General features: G+C 35.8%; 1 protein-coding gene across 1 annotated transcript in view; it reads right to left on the bottom strand.

The window, feature by feature from the left end:
- Window positions 1–12,422: 12,422 nt before the first annotated feature.
- The window catches only part of LOC306866825 (neuronal acetylcholine receptor subunit alpha-7), a gene marked incomplete at its 3' end in the record, with an annotated part of 30,510 nt that continues 24,895 nt past the window's right edge, over window positions 12,423–18,037 (bottom strand). The window contains exons 8-10 of the mRNA XM_079412205.1: window positions 17,486–17,572; window positions 15,312–15,421; window positions 12,423–12,980 (exon numbers count right to left, since the gene is read on the bottom strand). Coding sequence (XP_079268331.1) covers window positions 12,423–12,980; window positions 15,312–15,421; window positions 17,486–17,572 — 755 coding nt within the window. The remainder of the gene's footprint in view (window positions 12,981–15,311; window positions 15,422–17,485; window positions 17,573–18,037) is intronic.

The following is an 18,037-nucleotide window of genomic DNA, read 5'->3' as shown; positions in this document are numbered from 1 at the left end:
GATGTATGGTTTGGACAATATTTGTCTGAGATACAATTATTTGAAAATCTGGAATCTGAGGGTGCAAAAAAAATCTAAATATTGAGAAAATCTCCTTTAAAGTTGTTCAAATGAAGTTCTTAGCAATGCATATTACTAATCAAAAATTAAATTTTATATATTCACGGTAGGAAATTTACAAAATATCTTCATAGAACATGATCTTTACTTAATATCCTAATGATTTTTGGCATAAAAGAAAAATTTATAATTTTGACCCATACAATGTATTTTTGGCTATTGCTACAAATATACCCCAGCGACTTATGACTGCTTTTGTGCTCCAGGGTCATATATAAACCATTTAAGTTCTGATGTAAATTAATACCAAAAAAAATGTTTTTTTTCCTAATTTTCACAAATGACAGTCTGAAATATTTCCCAAAATCTCACACGTGTCTCCTCTAGAGTTTCAGAAGAGATCAATAATGTCTCAAACTTGCTCTGGATCTGCAATTAAAGACAGAGATCACAATATGATCTGAAACATTTCTCATCATATGATCTGAGTTGCTCTACGTTAAATGTACAGCTCTAGCCACCACGTGGAAGTAAGCTATTAGCCTTGAATGTGCGTGACTTCCGGTCCATTAGTGACTAGAAGAATAAAATGCAGTGACGGTAAAATTATTCGCGCTACAAATCGGTGTGTATATGATTATGAATATAAATGAAAATAATGTACTAACAAATACCAGTTTTCAGTATAAAGGACTTATGTACAGTTAAAATAGCTGAAGCTAATGAGACCGGAAGCCGAACACATAATTACATTAAGAATAAAGCGGAAACTCATTTAAGGTCTGTTTTAACAGCGGTTATTTAAGGATATTACTTTATACTTGAAAGACACATAATTGAGACATCCATCTCTTGAGTTATGGCTGAAAACTTCTTCCTCGTCGTACACTATACCTCACTAAGACTACTGCAGTAGTTTCCAAAGGTAGATCATCCATCATCCTCTGGATGGCAACACAAGCATGTTTGTTGAACAAATTGAATCTCCCACAGCCTGCTGAAACCTGAAAAAAGGAAGAGGAGTAAAGCAGAAATCATAAAAAATAGCACAAACACAATATACAAAATAAACAATTCAGTATGTACAGGTATGTTAGGTGCAAATTTGAAATGTAATAAGTATGTGTGTTAAAAATAAAAAGTATGATACTGTTGTGTGGTTCATGTTTATTCTGCTATGAACTATTGAAAAACTGTAATATTGTATTATATCATTACACCTTTTCAATATTTTAAGTCTTTAATTTAAAATTTAATAGCTGTTTCCTATGTGATATGCATCATATGTGATATATGTGTATGTGATGGAAAAAAGGAATTTTTATTTTTTTGTTTTTGAAAGAAGTCTCTTCTGCTCACCAAGGCTGCATTTATTTGATTAAAAATATAGTAAAAATTGTGAAATATTAACACTCAAAATAGCTGTTTTCTGTGTGAATATATTGTAAAATGTAATTTATTTCTGTGATGCAGCGCTGTATTTTCAGCATCATTACTCCAGTCTTCAGTGTCACATGATCTTCAGAAATCAGTCTAATATACTGCTCATTTCTGATAATTATCAATGTAGAAAACAGATGTGCTGCTGAATATTTTTATGGAAACTGTGATACATTTTATTTTTTAGGAGTGAATAGAAAGTAAAAAAACAGCATTTATTTGAAATCTTTTGTAACATTTTAAATATCTTTACTTTCACTTTTGATCAATTTAATGCGTCCGTGCTGAATAAAAGTAGTAATTTCTCCATCTGTCTAGTTTTGCTCTACTCTGAAGTTGCTCAGGTGTGGAGTAAAACTTGCCTACGAGTTGTATAGTGATCTATGAAAAATAGCCTAAAATGATCTTAAAATGGATTAAGCTGGTTTTAAAACCTAGTTGGCCAACTGATCTCCTCATTAAAACGATTTAACTTAACCAGCCTGGTCTGTGTGGTGGCAATCCACTTCAGAATTGGTTTGATACCATGGTACTAAATGATTTCCATGTTCATGAACTATATTAACATGGAATACCAGTTTAAATTGGTGGGTCTAAACATCCATGGTAATACTATGGTACTTTGTTAGTGGAGCCAATTTTTGGAGGCCACATGCCAAATTTAACTACTTAATTAAGCGACAATTATTCTTCTGAGCACTAAAATTTTGGCCAGCTGAACACGATATTGCTTATACAGCAGAAAAAATGCTTTCCTAAAATCTGGGAAGCGCCGTTGTTTTCATCCTCCAAGACGACGAGCCTGTATTTCCCATCTGTTCCCTGACCTTGGTTTTCCTCCATCAGTGCTTCTCCAATCACTCCAGCTTTCCTGCCAGTCTCTGAGTCTGTCGTTCTCCTGCAGGTCCATAAAGCCAGAATCACACAGAACAATAACTGAAGGAGCTAATGACGCCAGACAGAGTGAATGTGAGCTTTCTCGCCTGTTTAACTGCCGTGATGAATTATTCGGGAGAACAGACGCCCATAGCGGCTTCATCTGGCAGATTTCCTCAAAATCTGGATCCTCTCTGCTTTTTCCCCCATGAGATTCATCAGGAGTTCATTAGGAGTCCTGAGAGTTTATGATGCAGAATGGGTTATACATGCAGTTGCATATCTTTCCCATAAAAGTAGTCCATATAACTTGTGTCACATGATATATTTGTGAGAGGAACTGACTCAAATTTAAGCTTCCTTCATGTTGTGGATGGGAAGATTTAGCCTTGAACAGTGAACAATGCATTGAATTTCAGTCCATTCCAAAAAAAATTCAGAAGACTTGAAAAAAACTGCATATGTTTTGATAGACACAAGTCGCATCTTCTGATAAAAAAAAAATTAATTAAAATAAAAACATTGGTGCATACAATATTGTTGTACATTTGACACACTTGGACTTGGTATGAAATGCAATAACCTTAAAAGCTTCTGAAATCCTTTGTACCAAAAGCTGTCACATAAAACAAAATATCATAATATAAAAATACATTTATTTATACAGGGTTCACAAACCAGAGAGTACCGGCACAGTAGACCTGAAATAAAATGAGATGTTGGGAAACATCCATTAAACAAACCGAGGCACAAACTGGGAAACTGATTTTCCAGAAGACATAATGACAATACGTATAACCTTTTAAAGGGGACCCATGATGCAAAAATCACTTTTATAAGGTGTTTGAACACAGTTGTGTGGCCACAGTGTGTGAAAACAACCAGCCTATAATGGTAAAAATCCACCCACTCATTTTTTTATAATCTAAAAAAATCATAAACAGTCCCTCAGAACGAGCAGTTTCAGATTCATCCCCCCGTGTTCACGTCACCGAGGGGAAAAAGTCCCGTCCATTTGTGATGCTGCCCTATAAGCATGAGACAGCCCTGAGTGAGAAGCTGTGGTCTGCCTCCACCATTACTGATAACTTACTGTAGCTGCTGGAGATATACATGTCAGTGCCAAAGAGGCTTTTCAAGTGTTGTGTTTTGGGATGCACTAATGAACATAGAAGTCTCCATAGACTCCCTCCTTCTGAGCCGCTGAGGACACTGTGGTTAAGTTACATTTTCTAAGGAAATGTCCAGGAAAAAATCAGTAAAGTCCCAAATACGTGTAGGGTTCAATACCAACGCTTCGCGCGCGAACATCAGCTCCAGACAAAGTAAGTACCACGCATTTGTTTTCAAAATTGTCTTTCTGAAAGAGCTTCTTGGCACTCTGCAAGGCTAATGATGCTAAAGCTACCATCGTCTCTGTCTGTTTTCTCTGGTACTGCCTTCATGAATGATTAAAAGTTGCGTATGAAAGCAATGTGAGTCGATTGCTTGAATTTATTGAGCTCATAATCACGAGTGGGTCTTATAAAGTTTGTGATAGCATGCCATGCACCATGAAACCAGCTATGTTGTTATTTTTATCCCGCCGTCCTCCCGTCTGTGTAATTCATAAACGTGAATTTATTATGCACAGTACAATCAGATGACTGACTTTGAAACTGAGTATGTTTTCTGTAAAGATAACAGGCTTTTATTAATAGGGAATGTTTATTTGCAAAGACTAGCACTACTAATGCGGGAGCTTGAGCTCTTGAAGCTCCGCCCTCTTCTCCGGGAGCACCAGCTCATTTGCATTAAAGCAACATACTCAAATACAGCGCGTTTTGGCTCATACCCTAAAAGTGGCAATTTTAACAAGCTATAAAAAAATTATCTGTGGGGTATTTTGAGCTAAAACTTCACATACAGACTCTGGGGATATCAGAGACTTATTTTACATCTTGTAAAAAGGAGCATAATAGGTCCCCTTTAAAGGAATTGTTCACCCAAAAAAATTAGCATTTGCTGAAAATGTCCTCACCCTCAAACCATTCAAGATTAGGATGAGTTTGTTTCTTCATCAGATTTGGAGAAATGTAGCTTTGCATCACATGCTCACCAATGGAAGTGAAGGGGTGCCGTCAGAATGAGAGTCCAAACAGCTGATAAAAACATCACAATAATCCACAAGTAATCCACACCACTCCAGTCCATCAATTAACATCTGGAGAAGTGAAAGGTTGTGTGTTTGTAAGAAACAAATCCATCGTTAAGATGTTTTAACTTCAAACTATTGTTTCTGGGCAAAAACATCCATTATATTCCATCTTTCGGATGAGACGTTAAACCGAGGTCCTGACTCTCTGTGGTCACTAAAAATCCAATGGCACTTCTCGTAAAGAGTAGGGGTGTAACCCCGGTGTCCTGGCCAAATTCCCTCTACTGGCCCTTATCAATCATGGCCTCCTAGTAATCCCCATCCACTTGATTGGCTCTATGACTCTCTCTCCTCTCCACCTGTAGCTGGTGTGTGGTGAGTGCACTGGCGCCGTTGTACTGTGGCTGCCGTCGCATCATCCAAGTGGATGCTGCACACTGGTAGTGGTTGAGGAGAGACCCCAACATGATTGTAAAGTGCTTTGGGTGTACAGCAATACACAATAAAGCGTTATATAAATGCATCATTCATTCATATATTGCATCCTCCTGTAAAAAAAAGAGATGTTTTTATCAGCTGTTTGGACCCTCATTCTGACGGCACCCATTCCCTGCACTAGTGAAAAAGTGATCTGATGAAGGAAGTCTGATGAAGGAGACAAATCTGATGAAGGAGCAAACTCATCTACATCTTGGATGGCCTGAGGGTATCATTTTCAGCAAATTGTGTGAACTGTACCTTCAAACAGTTTCAGAGTATTGATAAAAGAGTGTGTTTATGTACCGCAGAGTCAAATAATGAAGTGTTTCCAAGTAAAAAAAATAAAAATAAAATAAAATAAAATAAAAAGCACATTAGTGAGTCTGTCAGGCCTGAAAAACAAGCACAACATGATGCTGCAGGGTCTAAAACATTTTTCATTTGAACCCGAGGAACTTGATTATTACGTCGACAATACATTTTGTAATGAAAAAGCTGTATTAATTTAGAAAATAATTCAAAATAGGAGAATTTTTGGACCCCACTGTACACAAAACACAAAAAAACACTTCATTTCAACACTGACTCGTATGAAAACAGTCATTGAAAACTCACCTAAACGTACACAGAGAACCAACATACACCACATATCACAATTAAAACCTGTATTGCTGCTTATGAGTCATTAACTGTGCAAAGATCTACGAGTTTAATGACCTTGAGTTCAGACCAACATGTTGATCTCTTACTGAATCATTATTCATTGAGTCCTATCAGTTCATTTACGCATTTTAAACACCACAAGGTTAACATACTTAGGATTAGGGCAGAGCAATATACAGTAGCTAACAAAATATTGGCTTTTGCTCTAAAATATAGTAAAAGGTTTGTTTTGTCAATCAGAAGAGCCATCATTTCACAGTCACTGTAGAGAAGCAGGTTCAAAATACTTCATGTAAATAAAATACAATGAAAATCTAGAATCAGAGGAACAAAAACTGATTTTTATAAATATGCACATTATTTTAGTCTTATTTATATACTTATATATTTATTTTTTCAATATATTTATTTTCTTTTTTTATTCTTTAAGTTTTTCATTTTTATTTTCATTTGTTTCATTTTCATCTCATCTTTAGTTAGTATTATATGCGTTTTGACACTTTTATTATTATTGTTTTCAAATATTATTATTTATATTTAATTTATGTTTTAGTTGCCAAGGCAAATTTGTATTTTAATTTTAATTAAGTATGATTTTTTATTTATTTATTTTATTTCACTTTTATTTCAATTAACAAAACTGTTATAGTTTTTAATTTTAGTTAACATTAACAAACCTAAAATGTACTATATAATAAATATTAAACAGCAATATTTCCATATACTAAAATGTTTTACTAAAAGTGTAAAATGCCACATGGAAACTTCGGTAAAACATTTGAAGTAATGAAACAAATCAATGAATCAGTTCAAATAATTCAAACTCATTCAAAGAAATAAATCAAACCTACTAACAGTAATGGCAATTGTTTAAATCAGAAAAGCTACATTGTAAAATTAGTTTTTAGAAACTGTAAAAAAAATTAGCAGTAGCCTACATTTTCAGGGATTTTTTACTTCAAACTTTCATGTTTAATTCAAAGTCTTACTTGTCGTTTCTTTGTAATTATTTGTGAAATTTAATGACAATTTCTGCGTCAAAATTGTTTTAAAGTAGAGCTGCAAAACGATAAATCGCGATTAATGTTTACATACTATATGTGTGTGTACTGTGTATATTTATTATGTATTTATATATATATATATATATACCTATTTTACTTCCGGCTTTGCTACTGTTCAGACGCTCTTGCTTATTGCTCTGCGCTTTGCTCCCTATTTTTGTACTTTTCTCAGATCTCTCTAAGATTTTAACTTCAGCAGATCAGCACAGTGCTCAAACAACACATTTTTTATTTTTTTGGAAAAAGAAGACTCTTTGCCTCCCACTGCTAGCAGTTTACATTCTGGAAACGGAAAAACACAGCTGTCTACATTCAAACAGACGAGAGAAAATGCCTCTCGTGGAATCTTCTTACTGCATGAACTGCCACAGACTTCTACAAAGGATTGCGGTTCTTGAAACAAAGTTACTTGCTGGACTTCCAAAACAGATGGAACACACAGCAGACGGTCATCACGGACCCCCTCAGCACACAGCCGGTGAGTCCTGTGAATCTAGTGAATCTCAACAGTTTATACAAAGTGTAGAGGAACAAGCCGAAACTGATTGACAGACTAATCGATGGCACAAACAGGGAGCGAGACCCAAAGGTGCTCGAGACATCAGATTATCACGAGTATCTCGAACTACCCATCCTCCACCCCAGATACGGCTATGACAAGACTTGTAAACACTGGTATTCTACCACCCCCTATACATCTTGAGAACAGATTTGAAGCATTAATGAATGTGGGTGAGGAATCTGAAAATGTGACTAAACACGGATCGAATCAGTCAGCAGCTAACATTGCTAATAACAGGTGCTCGAGGTCAAGCAGACTGCGGCACTCAGCTCAGAGCGCAGCCGAGCCCAGGACTCTGATAGTGGATGACTCTATTATCAGAAACATCAGAAGCCGGACTACAAACGACATGCTGCTTTCCTCAAGCAACTGTCTCTGATGTGAACAAGGAACCTCGGAACATTCTGATGAAGCACAAGACTGCAAACTGAATCATCATCCATGTGGGGAAGAATGATATTCAGAAAGAGCAGTCAGAACCGCTTAAGAAGGATTTCAGTGAACTCTTTGAAACTCTTCAAAGACTTGAAGTTCAGTCGTTCATCAGTGGACCACTACCAGCAAGGGGAACTAACATGTTTTCACAGTTGCTTGGGCTGAATACATGGCTACAAAGAACATGCAGTATAAAAGGAGTCAACTTCATAGACAACTTCAATATTTTTCTGGGGCCACAGACAACTGTTTAAACTGGATGGCCTCCACCCAAACAAACTTGGTGCAAGAGTGCTAAAGGACAATATCTATTTCTCCCTCCGTCATCCTTCAGTGGAGTGTGCCAATCCACTCAGCCTCAATGGCACACACACATCTGAACAGAATATGAGTGACCACAGGACTTCATATCACCTTTCGAGTCATCATGTGGTTGACTCATCTCACAAGGACACTGATAACACCACGCAGCCAAAACAACCACTGCTCATGGACATCCCGGCTGAGCCCTGCCCACAGAGCTCATCACATTCAGACTGTGACGTATTACAACAGCTCCAAGACTCAGCAACCAAGGACGACTTTTTGGAAAACAGCCAGGGAAGCCAGGACAACATATCACAGTCACCAGAAACACAAGAGCCAGAGCCCATCTCACTAGACACTCTATCCCTCTCTCCAGAATCTCCACTTCTAAGCTTCTCACAGAAAATGGAGGAACTGGTATATGTTGGGACCAAACTCACCCACTCTTTCGCTGCAAGCCCCCAGATATCAAGTAAAAAACGGCGGGCTCCCCAATCAGCTCTCCCTCCTCCTCCTGTGAGAGCTCTCCGACCGCTGCCACAACGCCAGGGCCCAAACCCTCCTCCATCTGGTGTAGGTGAACCAAAAACAACTGATAACTGTTCTCAGTGATGTGTGTTGGGTCCCCGCTATATTAGCAGCAACATTCACAAATGTTTACAGAACAAGCGGGAACCCAGTGTGCCTGTAGCCTCCTCTATTTCTGTTTTATCATGTGATAGAAAGTCTAAAGCCTTCTCAAGCCGTACAGCTGACCCATCTAATCTGCGGCCTATAATGCATCAGTCTAAGATTGTTGCATTTTTGAGACAAAATGTAATTCCATCAAGTTAGCAATTTTTAAACATTCGCTCTCTAAAAAATAAATAATATCTGATCAATGATTTAATAATGCATGTGCATGGACCCACACACAATCGTGGACACACTCTAGATTTACTCATCAGTAGAGGTCTAAACATTTCATCCATTGTTATTGAGGATGTTGTACTGTCTAATAACCTCTGTATTTTCTTTGATATATTGATCTCAGTCACCACTGAATCTAGATCTGTCTCTGTCAGAAAGAGATGCATTAATGAGAACACTAGTGCGCTATTCATGAAGGCAATATCTTTAACACCAAGCATTTCTGCAGACTCTGTTGATCTTCTCCTGGATTCATTTAACTCAAAAGTTTAGAATGTTATTGATGATATTGCTCCGATAAAGGTCAGCAAGAAGACTGGCAGACAAAAATCATTTTGGAGAAAATCAACAGCAGTTCAGAGTATGAAAAGACAATGCAAAAAAGCTGAGTGGATGTGGCGGAAGACAAACCTTGAAATTCACTATAGAATCTTATAAAGACAGCCTTCATGCTTTCAATGTGGAACTAGCCACAGCTAGACAGACCTTCATCTCAAACTTTATAAACAGTAACTTAAACAACACTCGTGCTCTTTTTGCGACTGACAACCCCCCCAAGTCGGATTCCCAGCAAATGCAATGAGTTTGCTTCCTTCTTTTCTTAGACGATCAATAATATCAGAAAGGAGATTGGCACATCCTCAAGTTATGCAGAGGTCACACAGATTTGACCGCAATTTCAAAAAGAAGTGACTATGTCTGTTTTTGAAGCAACTGATAGCAAAATTTTGGAAGAAATAGTACAACATTTTAAATCGTCAACCTGCTATCTTGACTCACTTCCCACATTTTTTTTCAAAAGTGTGCTTAACTGTTTAGACGCTGATCTCTTAGAAGTGATGAATACCTTACTTCTTTCTGGGACTTTTCTAAACTCCCTTAAAACTGCAGTTGTTAAGCCCCTTCTGAAAAAGCGCAATCTCGATAACACCATGTAGAGCAACTATTGACCCATATCAAATCTTCCTTTCATAGGTAAGATTATTGAAAAGGTAGTTTTTAATCAGCTGAACAACTACTTAAACTCAAATGGATACCTGGACAATTTTCAATCTAGTTTCCATGCGCATCACTGCACAGAGACTGCACTCATTAAGATAATAAATGATATTTGCTTTAATTCTGATTTTGGCAAAATATCAGTGCTGATACTACTTGATCTTAGTGCTGCATTTGACACTGTCGATCATAACATACTTCTAGAGAGACTGGAAAACTGGGTCGGGCTTTCTGGGATGGCACTCAAATGGTTCAGGTCATACTTAGAAGGGAGAGGTTATTATGTGCGTATAGCAGAGCATAAGTCTAAGTGGACGGCCATGACATGCGGAGTCCCACAAGGCTCAGTTCTTGCACCACTCTTGTTTAGCCTGTATATGCTCGCATAAAGTCAGATAATGAGGAAGAACCAAATTGCCTATCACAGCTATGCTGATGATACCCAGATTTACCTAGCCTTATCTCCAAATGACTATAGCCCCATTGACTCCATCTGCCAATGCATTGATGAAATTAACAGTTGGATGTGACAAAACTTTCTTCAGTTAAACAAGAAGAAAACTGAAGTCATTGCATTTGGAAACAAAGATGAAGTTCTCAAGGTGAATGCATACCTTGACTCTAGTGGTCAAACAACCTTAGTTTTACTAGTCATGTCAAAGCAGTAACTAAATCAGTATACTATCATCTCAAAAACATTGCAAGAATTAGATGTTTTGTTTCCAGTCAAGACTTGGAGAAACTTGTTCATGCCTTTATCACCAGCAGGGTGGATTATTATAATGGTCTCCTTACCAGCCTTCCCTTCCAAAGACGACCATTATGACGCTTTTCCACTGCATGGCACGGCACGGTTCAGTACTGCTCACTTTTCGGGGGTTTTCCACTGGGTACAGTACCTGATACTTTTTTTAGTACCACCTTGGCCGAGATTCCAAGCGAGCCGTACCGTTACCAAAACATGACTTGTAAACTCTGCTGATCACTGATTGGCCGGAGAAAATAGTCACTGCCCACGTCATTGAATTTGTTGCACGAGACACAACAGACCCGCTAGATTTAAATCAGCACAGCCAGCAAAGGGTCTAACGCAACTGTTTTGAATGAGCGCACCTTTCGTTGTCTGTTGAGGAAGTACAGACTGTCCTCTTGTTGATAGCCGAGGAGCGGATCCAGCGAGAGCTTAATGGAGCGATGCAGAATTAAAAAGTTTTTCAGGAGTCACGGCAGTAGAGGCAGCGCAACTATAACGACACATGAATAATTCCACCCACTCTAAAGCGGTACTAAACTACAGTGGAAACGCAAACTGAGCCGAACTGAGCCGTGCCGTGCCGTTCTGAACCATGCTGAGCCGAGTCGTACCACGCAGTAGAAAAGCGCCATTAGACAGATGCAGCTCATCCAGAACGCTGCTGCCAGGATTCTGACTAGAACCAGAAAATCTGAGCATATCACACCAGTCCTCAGGTCCTTACACTGGCTTCCAGTTACATTTAGGATTGATTTTAAAGTACTTTTACTCGTTTATAAGTCACTCAATGGCCTAGGACCTAAATACATTGCTGATATGCTCACTGAATATAAACCAAACAGACCACTTAGATCATTAGGATCGAGTCAGTTAGAAATACCAAGGGTTCACACAAAATAAGGAGAGTCTGTTTTTAGCTATTATGCCGTCCGCAGTTGGAACCAGCTTCCAGAAGAGATCATATGTGCTAAAACATTAGCCACATTTAAATCCGGACTCAAAACTCATCTGTTTAGCTGTGCATTTGTTGAATGAGCACTGTGCTATATGTCCGAACTGACTGCACTGTATTTTATGTATAATCATCTTCTCTTAACTGTTTTAAATTCATTTTAAATTTCTATATCATTTTAAAATTCCTTGTTTTTATAATTATTTTTAATTCCTTATTTTTACTGCTGTGATTATTATTTTTCACTTTCTTTTATGTAAAGCACTTTGAATTACAACTGTGTATGAAATGTGCTATATAAATAAACTTGCCTTGCCTATACATTTAAAATACTTGTATATAATTTATATTATATAGGCTATAAATATTTTATATATAAATCTAACATATTTTTCCTTAATATATACATGTATGTGTATGTATTTATAAATATACTATAATAAATATACACAGTATGCACACATATAATATGTAAACAAGCTTTTATTTTGAATGTGATTAATCGCGATTAATCTTTTTGCAGCCCTATTTCTATTAAAATATCCCTATTAAAATTTTCAGTGTAGTAAAACATCTTTTAAATGTTCAAGCAAATAACAAGACGAGGAAAACGAAGTCGAATAAAAAGTGCATAAAATCTTGTTGCTTGCTTTCGAAATATATCGCTCAGCCCTAGTTAGCACGTTTTATTAGCGCACCCATTACAGGTCCAAGACAAGAATCTCAGTCGCTGCTGAGCGATGAACAAAAAAAAACAAACATAAAACAGCGAAGTCCGTCAAGCATCAGGTGAAGAAATCTTTTGAAATGGCTTCTACGAAATTTGGTGCTGACATCAGGATCCCGATGGTGCAGAGGATGGTGAAAATGGAGAACGCCATTAAACATAAGCGATCGATCACCGCCGCTGCGAACTTCCATTCACTACACACGTTTGCGTCCTCGTCCTGGTTGCGAAACCTTTTAGCGATGTATCGTACCTCCTCCAGTATTTTAGCCAGTTCCAATTCCAAAGCCCCGCCCACAATGCCACCATTGACCCGCCCCCCGATTCCGGCTCTGCCCCCCGGCAACAGCACGTCTTCCTCGGCGGAGGCCATGATTCGTCCACAAAGGATGCCGTGCGAATCGTGGGAAGATGCGTAGTGGACACCCTCCATGCCTCTGAAGCCGATGTACAGCATGTTGCTGGGCTGCAGCGCCCCCTGGCTGACAGAGAGCTCCACGCTGGACACGCTTCCGTGCCGAGGCGGTTTGTTGTGGCAGGCCAGACGGATGCGCTCCTCGCCAGGTCGCCGCATGCGCAGGAACCAGGCGCACCAGTTCAGGAGGACGACGCGGGTCTGGACGACAAAACACAACCATGCACAGTGGCCCCAACAGAGTGTTTGAACACTTAATCCACAGTTAAAAATATACTATGTATGAAATAAAAATAACTAAATAAATAAATGCTTTGGAAATGTAAAGCTTTTTGTATCTAAAATCAAAAATACAAACAGGATTAAAAATATAAGTATATTATTCATTTAATTTAAAAAATAAATACTCATTATCGTTCAAATGAAAACAAACAAATAAATAACATTTACATATAAATAAATAAAATAAATAACGCTTTGATAATGTAAAGCTTTCGTATCTGAAATTAAAAATACTAAATATATTATTAATCTAATTTCAAAAATAAATACTCATTATTGTTAAAATGAAAACAAACAAATCAATAAATAACATTTACATATAAATAAATAAACGAATGAATAAATGAACGCTTTGATAATGTAAAGCTTTTGTATAAAAAATTAAAAATACACCCAGAATAAAAAATATAAATATATTATTCATGTAATAAAAACAAAATACTCATTATCATTAAAAATGAAAAGAAAGAAACAAATAAATAAATGCTTGCCTGCTTTGATAATGTAAAGCTTTTGTATGAAAAATTATGAAAAACAGGAAAAGTTAAGGAAATGTGAAGCTTTTGCAGCAAAAATTATAAATACATTCAAATGTATTATACAAATATATTAATAAATGTATGAAATAAAAATAGAATAATAAATAAAAAGCAAAACAAGCAAAAAATAAATAATACAAATAACCAACCTATGCACCCATCCATGCAAAAACTACAAACTATTATATGTAATGATTAGTTTGTTTGAACTTAGTCCTGAAATAAATAAAAAGTGAAACAACGAAATAAATAAAATTAGAAATAAAAAATAATAACACAGGGATGAATAAATAAATAAATGGTGGATGGACAAACAAATAAATAGATAAATAAATAACCGATGCACCCATCCATGCAAATAGTACAAAGACTACTGTATTGTATGATTAGTTTGTTTGCACTCAGTGCTGAGCACTTAACAAGCACTTAATGATGTATTTGCATAATCAGAGAAGTCAATACAACTGAATCAATGCCGGCTCATCATAATGCTGTTGGCTTTTCCGCAGGCATTCGCTGCTTCCTCCTAATTGCTGCTGGAATATTTATCGTAATTCTAGACATCGAAGTCATGAAACAAAAATGAGAATTAATATTTCATGTTGGCTGTGTTAAGCTTGTGCCTAGAGGACAAATTTGTTGTTTGGACAAAGTTTGTTTGAAAACAGCCAAAGTGGCTTGTCTCATGCACTTAGTATAAAGCTGTTGTCCACAGTCCACTCTGATTCCCGTCACGTCACGCGCCGAGAGACGCTGACCTTCAGCACTTTAAAGTACAGAGTCAGAGACCTAACATATACATACTAATTAAATAAAAAAATGAAACAAATAAATGCACTGGTAATGTAAATCTTTTGTGGCAAACTTTAAAACTGCACAAACAATGTAAAATATATTAATAATATATGAAATAAAATAATGAAATACTAAATTAATAAAAAGCTAAACAATCAATCGAACAATCAAATAAATGCATTTGTTGGTAGCAAAAACTAATACACACACAATTAAAAATAAATGTATGAAATAAAACAAAAAAGTGATTTTTTTTGTAAATAAATAAACAAAAAACAAATAAATGAACAAACCAATCAAGCTTTGGTAATGTAAAGCTTGTGCAGCAAAAATAAAAAATATGCACACAATTAAAAATGCATTAATAATATATGAAAAAAACTAAATGTCATTAAAAGTAGACAGACAGACAGACAGACAGACAGACAGACAGACAGACAGACAGACAGACAGACAGACAGACAGATAGATAGATAGATAGATAGATAGATAGATAGATAGATAGATAGATAGATAGATGCTTTGGTAATGTAAAGCTTGTGTAGCAAAAATATATACAATAAAAATTATAATATATGAAAATAAAATAATGAAAAACTAAACAAATAAAAAATGAATTAAAAAAAATATGGTAGCAAAAATGTATAAACAAAAATATTTTAATAATGTATATTTCATACATTATGCAGCATAACAAAATACTAAATAAAAAGCTAAACAAACAGACAAATAAATAAAACCTTCTGTAGCAAAAATTAAAAATACACACAATTAAACATATACTAATGATGAATCACCAAACATAAAAAAAAATAAAGAAATAGATAAAAACTCCATATGCATGGTTTGGTGATGAAAAGCATTTGCAGTCATAAAGCTTCTTCAGGAATGTCCTGGATGGAGATGTTTGTCTTACCCATCGTGGCATCTTTCCTCCGTCTGGATCATGATAGTGATACTGCAGCACCAGGACTGTAGCGATGACCGACAGACCCACAATCACCATAGTGGTGGCAAAATACTGCGCTGAAACACACACACACACACACACACACACACACACACACACACACACACACACACACAGTCTGGTCAGCTATCCTTGTAGGCGTAATGGTTTTTATACTGTACAAACCGTACTTTCTATTGCCCTACACCTAAACTTACCCCTTACAGGAAACTTTCTGCATTTTTACTTTCTCAAAAAAAACAAATTTTGTATGATTTATAAGCTTTTGTACCCATGAGGACCTCAATTTAGGTCCCCACCGTGACACGAGTCCCCATGAGTCTGTGTGTATTCAGGTTTAAGTCCCCACCAGGATATACAAACGTGTACACACTCACACACACAAATGCAGAAATCTCACAAACCGCCAGGCTTCAGAAAACACAATCTAATAAGATCCTGAATCCACCTCAATCACCCAGAGCTGTTAGGACGTCCTGCACGTAAACAAACACTCTATATAAAGTCTTTACTATTTACTAGTGCTGTCAAATGATTAATCACATAAAATTTTTTAAGTTTTTGTTTGCATAATATATGAGTATGTGCTATGTATATTTAATATGTAAATATAAATACACACACATGCATGCATATATTTAGAAAATATTTCCATTTATTTACATGTCTATATTTATATTAATATAATTTATATTATAAATAAATATATTTAATATATAAACATAACATATTTTTCTGAAATATATACTGTATGTGTGTGTATTTATATATACATATTAAATATACATAGCACATACTCATATATTATGCAAACAAAAACTTTCAGTTTGGATGCAATTAATCGTTTGACAGCACTAATATTTACCTTTAGTTTGTTGATGTTTACATTTATGCATTTAGCAGATTCTTTTATCAAAATTGACTTGCAAATGAGGCAAATTCATATCAAACTTTAGACTGCTCTGAATACACTTTAAAACCCATTTCATTTGTTTGATTTCAGCATTTTATAGCAAAACAATAATAAAAAAAATAAATTAAATGAAATAAAATGACATTTAAAAATTATAAAAAATACATTGCATAACATTGTATTTCTATTTACTATTTATTTAGTTTGCAATTATTGATGGTATCATTTACATTTATATTTACATATTTCAGACACTTTTGTCAAAAGTGAAATTTCATAAATCAAATATCAAAATTAAAGACTGAATATAGTTTAAATTCCTGTTTAATTATTTTTATTTTATCATTTTATAATAATAAACATTAAATAAACACAAAATTAAATGAAATAAAATGTAATTAAAATTATATAAATTAAATAAATTAATGTTTAATTTTATTTAAAATGTATTTGATTTATTTTGCTATTTTTTTTATTTACATTTATGCATTTAGCAGATGCTTTTATCCAAAGTGATTTATAGAGGAAAATTCATATTCAGGACTGCCCTGAACAGTTTAAAACATTCATTTGTTTGATATCATTATTTTATATAGCAATAAACATAAAAAAAATAAATTAAGTGAAATAAATTGCAATTAAAAATGATATAAAATATATTTAAATTGGACTATACAGTAAAATACAGATAAATTAGTGACCCTGTTGCAGATGTAGAATAAATTAAGCTGTCACTAAATAAGAGTAACCAACATTTAATGTATTTCAAATCAATGTATTTTTTAATGTTAATTTTTTTATGTTATCTATCAGTTAACAGCATGAACATTTCGCTAAATATCTCCTTTTGCGAATGTCAACCAGTATTTAAAACTAAGTTATTAAACAGAAGCTTTCAATATGAAAAAGCTCTTTCCTCTGACATTATTCGATGGGTTTTCCTCTGTAATGGTCCGTTTGGGAACAGATAAATAACGCACTCAGGCATCAGGATGAGACTCCATCGGGCCGTTTCAGGGTGAGCGATCGCGCCCGTTTCTAAGCGGCCCATTTCTGGATGATACATAACCATGAATGTGATGAATACAGTTTGCTGCATCTCAGTTTTCAGGGTCCGTCATTTCTCTCCATCTGTGTCATTCATTCCCATCTGTTTAAGCCCACACATCAGTCCCGCCCCCACACTGTGATTGACAGCTGCACTTACCAATCAGAGGCACTGAATCAGAGGTGGCAGGCATGATCTCGGCCACCAGCAGCATGAAGACGGTGAGCGACAGCAACACAGTGATTCCTGTCAGGAGACAACAACAAAAACAGCTTCAAATTACTTTACAATCTGATTGGATGAGCTGCGTTTGATGCCACTGTAAGGGACTGCAAAATCAATTATATATGAATGCATCTTAAATTATTATTTTTGCTTGTTATGATTTTCAAGGGTGTAGAATTTAGTAGAGACGGTATGACATGTCCCTACCAATATCCAGCCACTACTAAATTGTCCCTAGCAATAATTTTGATCAAACAATGTCTGTTGTCTGCTGTTATGTCCCCAACAACTCACTTCTGTAACATCAGTCATGTCAAATAATATCCATGATGCAGAGAGTCTGGAAAAATCCTGCCTTTCCAGACTCATGCTGGGTCTTAATGAAGCCCACAGATCAAACACACTCATTAAGAAGGTGTATCTGGCTGTTTGTCATGTTGAATGTTTGAGCTGTGATTTCAGACTCGTCTGCAAGCAGCTGAATGA

The sequence above is a fragment of the Barbus barbus genome (genome assembly GCF_936440315.1).
Source record: "Barbus barbus genome assembly, chromosome: 48".
NCBI lineage: Eukaryota > Metazoa > Chordata > Actinopteri > Cypriniformes > Cyprinidae > Barbus > Barbus barbus.
The sequence above is the reverse complement of the archived record's forward strand: the minus strand, read 5'-3'. Positions and strand labels throughout refer to the sequence as shown.